The sequence below is a fragment of the Dasypus novemcinctus genome, chromosome 21, assembly GCF_030445035.2.
Source record: "Dasypus novemcinctus isolate mDasNov1 chromosome 21, mDasNov1.1.hap2, whole genome shotgun sequence".
Lineage (NCBI taxonomy): Eukaryota > Metazoa > Chordata > Mammalia > Cingulata > Dasypodidae > Dasypus > Dasypus novemcinctus.
Genome location: NC_080693.1, coordinates 55,745,039 through 55,757,855, shown reverse-complemented (window position 1 = coordinate 55,757,855; position 12,817 = coordinate 55,745,039). Strand labels below are relative to the sequence as shown.

Genomic DNA, 12,817 nt, shown 5'->3' with positions numbered 1-12,817 from the left:
CCGTCTAATGAACACTACGCAAAAATAGGTTAACTTAATTTTAACCATGAAAGTAATAAAATGGATAGGAACTCAAACGTTTCTATGTCCAATAAATGAGTGGTGTTGGTGAAAGTTGAGACTTCTGACTACCAAGACTATCTAAGGGTGGAGGAACCGATGGAACATGCAATAGGGCTTTGAAGCAAAAGGGAACTGGGATTTTTGGCGTATAGTTGATCTCAGGAAGGACTCACTTTAGCTCACTGTTTCTAACCATGTAATCTTGGGCAAATCAGTTTAAGCCTCTTAGCCTTGATATTTTAATCTATACCATTAGGATATTAATTCTCATTGTTTTCTCAGACTATAAAAAATAAATTAATATATTATAGAAGTTGAAGACCAAAGGGCTGATGTTTTTAATAAAAAGAAAAGGGTCCAAAGCTGCAGATCTGTCTTAGGGGGTCATTAGTGGATAGACACGAGCTGATGCCAAGGGAATAAATAAAATCACCCAGGGAGAATATGTAGAGTGAAAAGAGAACTGAAGCAGAGCCTCAGGGAACACCAATAATTAATGAGATAAGTGAAGAGGTAAGTTACACATTAGAAGTCGCCAGAGAATGAGGAAAAAACCCGGAGAGAGGCATCAAATAATACATGAATTAAATAGTTCCTCAAGTTTGGGAACTAACAGGTCACATAACTTTAGAAAACTGCTTTAGTGGCAAGAGAGGGGAATTAAGAAGAAGTGGGTAGAAAGAAGTAGAGATAGTGATTGTGCTCAGGGAACTTAGCTCTGAAAGAAAAAGAGAACAACTAGAGGGAGAAGTTTGAGAATGTTTATAGGCTGAGGGCAAAGAGGTAATAAGAAAAAGACACTAGATAATACAAGATACTAGATAACATGTTGAAATCCTAATGCCTGATCCTGTGAATGTGATCTTATTTGGAAATAGGGTCTTTAAAGGTGTTATTAGTTAAGATGAGGCCACAATCCAATATGACTGGTGTCCTTATAAGAAGGGTAGAACTGGACACAGACAGGGATGAGGAAGAATGCCAAGTGACCAAGGCAGAGAATGTCAGAAGCCAGGAGAGAGATATGGAACACATTCTTCTCTACAGACTTCAAAGGAAGCATGGCCCTTCCAAAACCTTGATTTTGAATTTTTAGCCTCCAGAAATGTAAGATGATAAATTTCTGTTGTTTTAAGCCAACCAGTTTTTGGTACTATTTTAGGGCAGCCCTAGGAAACTAAGAAAAAGGATATAACACAGTAAGTTTTCTGAGAAGGCAGGATGGGATAAGAAACAGTGCAGATGTAGAAAAAAACAGGCTGTTTTGGACACGAGGAAGAACACCTCTCCACTGAGAATGCAGGGAAAATGCAGGTAAGGTGAGAAGCAAGATAAAAGTTCCACAGAAGGGACTCTATTTTCTTTTAGTAATAGGCAAGGCCATTTTTTGTGAGTTGGTAAAGAAAGTGGTAAAGGTCTGAAATATCTATTATAGAGAAAAACAAACAGAGATGACTACGTATCTGTAAAAAGATTTGCTGGCAGTGCTGAGGGTCTAGCTAAGTGTGGAGACACTAACCTAGAGAATTAAAGATTTCCTTGGCATTACACAGAAGCACCTGGTTGAGAGGGAATAGGAAGATGGTTAGATTGAGGCAGATTGGGTTTTGCCAGGTAGGTATGTTGGAATGGCAGAGTTTAGGGTTAAGAAATCTGTTGCCCTGAAGCTTCATGTGGTCTCCTCTTAAGCCTGAATAGCAGGTCTATGGCTGACAACTATCCTTTCACCTAAGGTAAAGTCAATTCTCCTTTATCAGTTCCACTTCTGTGTCAGTCTTTCCAGTCTTAAAGACAGAGGGCCTACCAGAGAAAGACCTGATCCTCCATGTCAGTGACTACATTCTCATTCTTCCAGTATGTTTTTCCTTAAGAGAGGGCCCAGTCTTCCAGGGCTGGGGACTTAGCTAGATGGTGGTTTAGTTCTTAGTCCAGATTCCTCTGCATCTACATCTTATACTCCTGTCTAGGGACTTGTATATGTATCCTGATACCTACTCTTGACCAGAGTTTTGACACCTATTTTATAGGTACAAAGGCATTCAATACGACATCTTCATTCATTCCCTAAAATCAGCAGCTTCATCCACAACAGAGAGGAAAAATAGAAGGGCCATTTTTATGGAGAGCAGCCTTTTTGATTACGGACACTAATGTCACCACAATATAAAAATATATTTAATTGTAGTTTTTTTTGTAGCTGAGTTTAAAAAAAAAAGTTGAACTATTCAAAAGGTAACTATGCAGCCATTTTGTCTCTCCTTATTTCACCAAAACTAAAGCTCCCCATGAATAAATACCAACCTGCTAAGATAGCTTTGTGAGCCTGGAATTCCTGGCCAGCAACACACAAACAGCAGTCTGTGAACCGGGAATTCTCCCACAGTCCTCCTAACTCATCTGCCAACCGGCATTCAGGGACTTTCACCATATTCATAGTATTCTGGCCAGAAATGTTGACAGAGTCTTGCACCACACTCACCTGTAAAAGACAAGGAAACACAGGCCAAAGTTTTTGATACCAGGAATTTTATTCTCAGCAGGGGAAGATATGAAAGGCCTTATACTTTTACATTGTTGCTCTCGTACAGTCAAATACTCATAATCTCTTGAAACTATCGTCACAGAAATTACTTGATTCAATCTATCATGATGATACTTATTCTATACCATCTCAGGATAGTGGGGAGAGAGCCCCACAAACCACTTCTCTTCAGCTTCAAATAAACTCCACCTCCCATGCCCTGCAAAACTGAGCAGAGAAACTCTAGGAAAAGAACTGACAGAGACAAATGTTAAGCATCAGGTATTTACCTTATTCTTCTTTAAGTAAAAGGCTAAATACAAAGAAATTCATAAAAACTACCATTTAAATTAAACTCTTTGGAGAAATAACTTAAAAGGACTTCATTTATTTCAGTTTAAACTCTTTGGAGAAATAACTTAAAAGGACTTCATTTATTTCAGTTAGGGCTGAAACATGACAATAAAGTTCAGCTTCTATAGTTCCTGGTAAATCAAATGGCCCTCCCCCCCGGGGAAGCGGATGTGGCTCAAGTGATAGAGCTTCTGCCTACCATATGGGAGGACCCAGGTTTGATCCCTGGGGCTTCCTGGTGAAAAAGAAGAGAAAGCGTGCCCGCACGATGAGCAAGTGCCCACACGAGTGTCTGCATGGGGAGCTCAAGTGTCTGTGCAAGTGAGTCACGCAGCAAAATGATGACACATCAAAAGAGAGATAAGGGGAAAGTCAAGATGAAGTGTAGCAGAAACCAGGGACTTAGTGGCGCAACTGACAGGGAACCTCTCTCCACATCAGAAGTCCCCAGGATCGAATCCCAGTGAATCCTAGAGGAGAGAATATAAGAAGAGAAGACAGGAAACAGACTTGGCCCAGGGGTTAGGGCATCCGTCTACCACATGGGAGGTCCGCGGTTCAAACGCCGGGCCTCCTTGACCCGTGTGCAGCTGGCCCTTGCGCAGTGCTGATGTGCGCAAGGAGTGGCCTGCCACGCAGGAGTGCCCCTGTAGGGTAGCCCCACGTGCAAAGAGTGCACCCTGTAAGGAGAGCCGTCCAGCGTGAAAGAAAGTGCAGACTGCCCAGGAATGGCTCTGCACACATGGAGAGCTGACACAACAAGATGATGCAACAAAAAGAAACACAGATTCCCGTGCCGCTGACAACAGAAGCGGACAAAGAAGAACACGCAGCAGATAAGACATAGAGAACAGACAACTGGGGTGGGGTGGGGGACAGGGAGAGAAATAAAATAAATAAATAAATCTTGAAAAAAAAAAAAGAGAAGACAACACAGACAGCAAAAAAAAAAAAAAAAAAACAGCAAGGCGGGAGGAGGGGAAGGGGGAAAAATAAATAAATCTTAAAAAAAAAAAAAGGCACTCCCCCAAAAATGTTAATTTAATGAACATGACACTACTGATTCACTACCAATAAGGACTGGGCTTGGAAGATCTTTCTAGTCGTGATAACTTGGTGGGTATTCCACACCATTTGGACTCTTAGTAATCTGTGGCAATGATACAGAGGATGGCTGCTGCAGCAAGACATGCATTTGTACTTTTGGAACAGAATGATGACAAGAGGCTTATAGAAGGATTCAGCTTCTTGCTATGGCTTCAGCAGTTGCATGTTTTAACCCGTTGAAGAAATTATGCAAAATTATAAAATAAGTATGTGAGTACACTGAACATATGACTCTGCTGGTCAGTCCTCTGACTACAACTTCTACATATCTCATAGGATTAGAATTATTTCAATCAAAGCAAAACATACATTTTATGAAACAGCTTCCATTCTTACTATTTCTAAGAGTTAGATAGGAAAAAAAGCCCAGGAACATCTGAAATGACCCAAATTTCTTTTAACCTTCAAGATGCAAGTCATCCTTTCAATGCAGTCATAAACCCAGAAGCAAAGTGAATGCACCATCCAAATGACCCGTAGTCCCTTCTGTGTAGGAGTGAGATCTTTATCATCAGGTCAGGAAATGTATTCATTTAAACTAGCCGTTTCGGTCTTGAGTCACAATGAAGCAGCTGAGTTAAGCAATTTTGAGTGTGCTTAGCATTACCAGCACAGTTATCAGAGCAAGACTGTAATATTATTTACTAGCCGAGGACCTGGCACAAACCAGCTCAGAGAGAGTCCCTCCTTGTCCTGTGTAAGATCTCTAATTTGGTTTACTCACTTTCTCATATTAACACCTGTACTTTTTTGACATAATATTAAAATCAATGGTAGAAGATACCTGTTTCCAGTTATAGCTTAAAAATACCGATTAAAAAATAAAAAAATGGAAAAGAATTAAATCCAATTTCCTCATAGGGAAAGGCAGGAATCTCCTGGGATGGACAATGAAGGAAATGGAGAATGCCTTTGGCACTGAGTTCCTATAAACCAGGTTGACAGGAGCCCAAAGTCATTAACACTTGATGGCAATTTAGTAGACTGGATAAAATGAATTGGCAAGAGCAAGCTAAATGTCACAATCAAACTCTGGTTTACACTGGACCCTCTGCGGGAAAGAAGCACACTTGGTAATGAAGAGGTCCCGATAGCTGTGCTTCCTCTCATTGGAGCAATTCCTCTCCCCAGACACAGATAGGAACAGAGCAGGAAGGAGAATGTACCTTTACTGTCTGAGCCAGGCTTGTTCTGCAGATATATAGATGCCTCAAGTCCCCAGAGCTATGAATGTCTGGCACTTCTTACCAACATTAAATACGCTTAATTAAAAATAAATTTTAAATGGCATTCACAAATGAGTCTTCAGAGCCCAAACTTTTAACTTAGAAAGGGATTGTTTTCCTTTGCAAATGATGATGCAAAATGAGACCATTTTGAGAAAAACTAAAGATTTTTTTTAATGCCTATAAAGCTGACTATGGAGACTCATTCAGAACTGCAGCTGTGAGAATGACGTGACTGACATTTATGTCATCTTATAAATGACTGTATGAAAATGTCTCAGGAAGGCTGTATAACCCCCTAAATTTCAAGTTATAAGAAAGGCTTCACACTTTTAAAGTCTATTTCTTTTCTTAAAATTCCTTTTTTCCTTTTAAAGTCAATTCTTTTCCATTGAAGATTAAAGAGTATACCAATACTTGCACATTTTTGCTAAACATAAAGTCAAAGTAAAACCAATGGAGATACATTTTTAACTTCTATGTAATTAGATCAAGAAATGAAAATAAACAGACTCTGCATATAGACTATTTATAGCAGCACTATTTCTAACAGTAAAAGACTAGCAACAATCCAAATGTTCATCAACAAGAGGATGAATAAACGAACTATTGTATATTCACACAACAGAATACTATACAGTACTAAAAGTGAATGGCCTATAAACATACACAACACAGATTAGAAACATAATGTGTAAAAATCAAGTCCCAGATGACCAAATGCAGCATGATACCATTTTTATAAAGCTCATGGTATACAAACAATAGATAAGGGAATGATAACATAAAATTCAAAATAGCCATTTATCATCCTCTGAATGGGAAGCTAACAGGTCTAAGGGATAGGGGAAGAAGCATATATATATGTTAGTTTCAAATCACTAGTGATTTTTCTATTCTTGGGTTGGGTGGTAAATTTACTACATTATTATGCTTTATAATCCTCAACAGTGTTACATATTAAATTGTTATCTTTGTAGGCCAAGGACAATCAAATATTGGCATTTTCATACAGTTTAACCTAATATGTCCAAATAATCCATAAAAAAGATAGAAAGAAAAAAAAAATGAGTAGACCCACATATTTAAAATTTGGCAAAAATACATATTCCCAGGCTAAGAAGGGATAATCTACATTTGAAGAGGGAAGGGATGCTTTAAAAATAGTTAAAATAGTTCATTAGAAATAGGGTATTTCATATTTTAACTTAAATTGCAACATCACAAAAAAACACTGGAATTTTCTACCTGTCAAAGGCATATACAGTGATAGAGGAATATATGTATCTTCATTCCTAATAGCTGCATGTTTTCAATATAAATAATTGGAGCAAAGGGTCAAGAGAAGCGTGAACATTTCATGAAGATTTTCTATGGTCCAAATTATTAAAGAGAAAATTAAAAATGTAATTTAAACATGTTTTCATATCTTATCTCATTACAAAAGCAGATACTCTGTGGAGAAAACTTGGTAGAGCCCTGGGCTTCTTTGGATGTATGGCATTCAGTTCCACTTAGGGTATGTAGCAGACTACAGATGGACAATGGAGAGCCAACATGGCCCTGACACTAGTTTGCTGTACAACGTTAGGAAAAATTACCTAACGTCCCTAGACACTGCTTCCTTCCTCTGCAACATGAAGGGAGGAGAACCTAGCTTAAAGGATTGTGGTAAGAGACCACGGAGGGAATCCTTTGAAAATGTTTCCAAATAAGTTAACTCAACAATATTAACTTGGGAAATTGCCACATTTCCTAAGTCAGACAAAAATATCACCATTGAATTTAACACTGAGAATTGAAAGTGAACCCAGCACAGCACATTATAAATAAGACTTCCCATTCAGTATTTTCAGTTTGCAATCTAATTTCATTTAAACATTAGTTAACAGGAATACCACCGAAATAAAGTCCAAACACACAAACGTGTGATTCTCAGCCTTTCACCTTAGAATTCCCTCTTGTGGCCTCTAGGAACAGCAAAAAAATCAAGAAACAACTATATTATTGTATTAGGGCAGGACAGAGGACCTGAGTCAAAGACTGAGTGAGGAATGAAGCAGTAGAGTCACTCATAACCTAAATGTGTACATGGACCTCAACTTCATAAAAGTCTCTAAATAACAAGAAGATACTAATTAAACCCATAATAAAATATAAATATGAATTAAAATCAATTTGTTTAAAAATATTCCATTGATAGAAAGGAAGCAAAAGGTCAAAGGGATAGAATTTGTACCAAAGGATGATCTAGCTATTAAAAGTGCTAAGAACTCAGATGATCTGCAGACATTTAAAAAACCCACACATCCAGTACACACCCCCACGCAACTGTCTTGCAATGATGTATGCTACTAAGTCCACAGAGAGTCTTGGAACAGAAACAAGTCTCACTAGGCACAAGCCCAAGTATGAGAAGCAACACTCAGTACCTGTGGCCAACAGAGAAGTGTGAAAGGAACAGATGGCACACCTGGTTTGATGGTAAAAAACCGATGGCATCAGCAGAACCCAGCAGACGTTTCCCTGTTCAACATCTCCCTATTTCCAAAGTGTCATCTCACTTCCCTTCTAAGTCAGTAAGGCAAATCTAAACTTAACCACAGGACTTCTCCTGAGAGAATCTCACATGGAGAAGTGGAGGCAGAGAGAACTGGAATCAGGCCTTGGAGTTAACCAGAGGATAAGAGATTGCCAAGATTTCAAATCAAGAAATGTCATTAGAGAGGTTGGGGCAGTTGGAAAGGATATGGAGGGAAGCATCTGAGAAAGGGCTTGGCCCACTGTGGACTTGAAATGTCATAATAAAGGATGTATAAATATAAATATAGGTGTGATATATATATAGATATAGAAATAGATACATTGCCTAAAACACCTAATATAAAAAAGGGGATGGTTAGAGGCAATATTTAGAGGAAATTTATCTTCCTTTAGGAAAACAGTTTAAATATTGGCTTTCATTGCCAAGAGAAATTAGGATTTTCCTTTATTTTTAAGTCTTTTTGAAATACAGATCATTAAGACAGGTAAAGATTAGAAATTTTGGCCTGGGCCAATTTTTATATAACAACATCTAACCTCACATTAAACCACTAATTATTCCTCATTTCTTGACTCGGGCAACTGAGTATGATCTGTGACCATTCAGACTCATACAGAATTCAAATTTTAGGTTCATCAGATATAAAACAACTGGAACATTACATATTTACATACATGATATCACTCTAGCGTTTTGATTTTTTTTTGTACTTAGCAATTAAAACAGAGAGGAAGGGGAAGCAGATGTGGCTCAAATGATTAGGCTCCTACCTACCACATGGGAGGTCCCTGGTTTGGTTCCTGGTGCCTCCTAAAAGAAGACAGTGAGCTGTGGTGACAGACAGGCGAGGTGAGCTGACGCAACAAGATGACACAGCAAGAGACACAAGGAAACATAATGACAGACCCAACAAAGCAGGGAGTGGAGGTAGCTCAAGTGATTAAGCACCTCCCTCCCACATTGGAGGTTCCGGGTTTGGTTCCCAGTTCCTCTTAAGGAAACATGAAAAGATGAACAGACACGGCAAGTGCAAACAATGAGTGGGTGGGGAGAAATAAATAAATAAATCTTTTTTAAAAAAGAAAGAGGAGGTAGCTATTATGCAAACCATATTTTATGTATTCGATATAGTATTATTTTAATGAACCATGCCTCTAAAGTTTTCTAATCACTAGCACCTATTCTGCTGAAATATTCAATGAGCAGTGACTTGGAAAAGATGCCAGCTACAGCCAGCCAGGCCTCTTCTGCCAAAGAGTATGATTACTAGGGTACACCCTACCCTGCTGCACCCTGCCTGTGGAAGTGTCATTAACCCACAACATAAGCATACTATTTGACAGAGTATTCTCTTCACTGGTAGCTGGGGAACTTGCCTGCAATGTTCCTCAAGAACATACAATGGTTATTCTCATCAAGTAGCGGTGCTCAGAAGTGGTTACCTGACCATATGATGTCCCAGTTTGCTGAAGGGTTTATTCATTTATTACATTGTAATCTTACGAGTATTTATAAATGTATTGATAACAGCATGAAATGACTCATTAGTACACACTCATTAAAGAAAACACTTTCTAACCTACTCTCAATTTGGGAGTTTTACCTCAAGGGTTTTCCAGTTGGCCTGCACAAGGTTCTTAGGTCGGTGGTGACAAGGACTCTACTAGCTAACTACAGTCAGAGAGCTTTACATCTCCTTGATTCTAGAAAAAAATGGTTCTCACCTTCCTATTTCAGGCACTCAGCTCCTTTTAAGAGTCATAAAAGAAAGTGATCTATAGTCAAATACCCGTGGACTTCATACTAAAGGAAGAGTAAAAAGTTTAAGGAATAAATAGACATACCTACTTGTGGGCCATTGTACTCAGTCTAAGGAGACAGTCCTTCCAAATGCTATCTGAAAAGACCCAGAATCCTGATCCAAACATCTCAACACTCACAGAGACCAAAATAGCACATGATCTTTGTTTTTAAGAACAGTAACAACTAGGAGGTTGAGATGTCCAACAACCTTGAAATCTTGAGGCAGTTTTTGGTCACATAAATAACATTTGTGAAGTACCGAGAGAATTTGGGAATTTTCACTCTCCATATCTGCTACAATACAATAAAGTCTACCAATACCCACCAGGTCTGGGAATTGCTAGTCTCACAGTAGGTAAAAAGACTCACCTCACAGAAAAGGGTAAGTTTGTCATCAGGGAGAAGCCCATTGGCCTCATCTAAGAGAAAATCTCTTCGGATGAATTTTTTGAATCCCCAGTCCTTGCCTTGCACAAACCTATAAGCCCGTTGACTCTCTGGGGTGGGAAAAAAAAAGTCATATTTAGGGTTACTCAAAAACCCAGATCAAATACACAACTTGTCAGAGCATGAAGTTGCTGAATAAAAAAGTAAAGAGTCAAACGAAGAGGAGAACATTTACCCATAGCTTTGGTTTCTTCTCCCTTGGCATTCAGGATGGAGAATTTGAATTTTGCCCGAACCTCACTCTTTGGACAGCTGACCAGTAACAGGTAAAGTGACAAATAATCTTTGCTTTCTTCGTCTAGCCCTTTTGGGTTTACTCGCAAACACCTACCCAAAACAAATAAGGGAAAAAAGTATGTTGAAGGCATCCATGTTTTACAGGTTCATGAAGTAAAAAGATGGACCTGGAACATCAGAATCACCAGAAGAAACGTTTTTTTTTTTTAAATCCTAGGCCCCATACCAGGAGATTCTTATTCAGTAGAATAAGTACTTGGGAACCACTTTTGTGGAGCAATCTGGGTCACCTTTTAAAAAGTAAACAACAAAAATAAAGGGGCATTCTAGAATCTGATAACACATACCTTAAATTTCTGCCTCTTTCCTCATAACCTCCCAAATCTTACTTACCTTTTTCCCTCTAAAATATTTTAAATTTTAGTCTATCTTGCTCTATTTTAATCCTCAATCTCAGGGAAGGCAGTCCAATTTTTTGGGGGATTGTAGAGAAACCATGGGGGGAAAAAAAACCCACAAAAAAACAAACAAACAAAAACTCAGTGAGCCCTTTAATAGCACATCTCAGGAGAGAAAAAGTATTCTTGAGAAATATGTGAATAGTACACAATCTTTTGTAGATATTTTACCAATCTTGTCATAACATTGTAATATTAAAATAAAGGAGGCAGTAGGGAGGAAGGACAAAAGTAAATTCCCACCACCCAAGGTAGAGTTTCAAGCCAGGCTTCTAAACAGGGTTAGAGATGCCAATCTGCTACCAATGAATCAAAACAAAATTCAGACAGAATGTAATAGGTTCAACTAAGTCATAAATGTCATTGATTTAACTACATGTGGTTCAGACATTGCTTCTACCACATATAAAACATAAGACATTTGTACCTTAGGCTGTGCCAGTGTACGACACCTCTCTCAAACAGGTGGTCCAACCCAGTGCTTCTCTTGAGAGTATATGTGCCCCTATAGCACTACGCACTATGCTAAGGATGTGGATTTAAGTACAATGCCTATGAACAAACATTCCTCTCAACTTCTTATAGTACACAGTTTAATATACATAGCCAAGAAATACCAAATGAATGAATAAACAATTTTCAGTCAGATATCAAAGGTTAAAAACTGGTGTTTCCCACACATGTTTTTTGGTCCTTGCAGTGGGTATATGATTATCTATCTCCTTAACTGCCTGCTCCTCCTCAAGAAGACACATGGTTTGAATGGGATTAGTCCAAACCTAAATCAATCAGTCCATGCATGACATATCCTTGGCCACAGGAAACTCAAAGACTTTTTTTGTATGGTAACAGATTATACCCATTGTTACTGCCAGCCATTCTTCAATCAAAAGAGAAACTAGACTTGAGACCTCAAACTGTGTGGACAGAGCAGGGCAGAGTTGAGAGAGATGGGGTCCTTAATCTAACTACTGGGTTGCTAGATCAAACTATTTTCAAACCCATCCTACATCCTAGTCATTCCAGTTACATGAGCAAATAACCACCCTTTATAGTGGAGATTTTATGCTAAAATCTAGATCGCTTGTTTTTTTAAATCAGAAAATCTAGCAATGGTGAGCTTTTATTCATGCATAATCAGCTGGAGCTGACTAACCACAACCCCCTTTAGAAGGACACACACTTGCCAGTTTGCCAAGTGATCGCCACTCTTACATACTTGGATATCATTTACAACACTGGCCCTCTAGACATTTACATTACCCTATAGCCATTTGGATTTGCTGTTTCCAGATATACATACTGAATTAATTCAATAAATATTTAATAAGCATCTATTGTGTCAGAGAACACAGTATGAACAACTTCCCTGCCTTCATAAAGCTTCCATTCTAATATGTGTCCTGTAAAATCAAGAAAAAGAGGCAACATTTAAGAAAATTTTACAGCTAAATGTATTCTTCCTCACCATTTCAGTTTATCATTGGCTCCTGATGAAAAGGTTGAACTTTTAATGACTTCACCCATTTCCTCCCGGCAAAAGCTAAAGTTATTGATGGTCCACATGTAAGAGAATTTTACTACCTTGATCTGTTGAAAGAAAACCAGGAAGCAATTAAATAGGAAGTGGGCAACCTAAAACAACAACAACAAAAAACCAGGTTAAAGGTCATATAATTATTTCCCCTCCCTCCGCATAGGAAGGGAACACTATTTGGCTAGCGTAGAGGCTCAGTTTTTTCTCACTTCAGGTTCTTCATCCACATATTATGAAATCTCACACTGACCAGCTGCTTTCATAACTTTCCTTGGCTTCCTGAAACACTGGATGGCAAGTGAGAAAAGCCTGGACATAGTTGGAAAAGCAGATGATAAAACTACACCTAAAATTAGCTCTTGCCTCAGAGCAGTGTTTGACAATTGAGATGTTGATGCCACAGCCTGGGCCTGCAAATCTCAAATTGGTTTCCCCTTGACTTACCCAACAGAGAAACCTTAGAATACATTTCCATCGAGGGGGATATAAGAGGACCTAGTTTCAAGATTCCCCCTTTCT

The 12,817-nt window shown here is 38.6% G+C and overlaps 1 protein-coding gene across 1 annotated transcript in view; it reads right to left on the bottom strand.

Annotated features, from left to right (window-relative positions):
* SPOP (speckle type BTB/POZ protein) overlaps positions 1-12,817 on the bottom strand; it is a 98,334-nt gene that overhangs the window by 9,432 nt on the left and 76,085 nt on the right. The window contains exons 3-6 of the mRNA XM_058284020.2: positions 12,230-12,351; positions 10,242-10,393; positions 9,989-10,116; positions 2,365-2,542 (exon numbers count right to left, since the gene is read on the bottom strand). Of these exons, the coding sequence (XP_058140003.1) occupies positions 2,365-2,542; positions 9,989-10,116; positions 10,242-10,393; positions 12,230-12,351 (580 nt within the window). The remainder of the gene's footprint in view (positions 1-2,364; positions 2,543-9,988; positions 10,117-10,241; positions 10,394-12,229; positions 12,352-12,817) is intronic.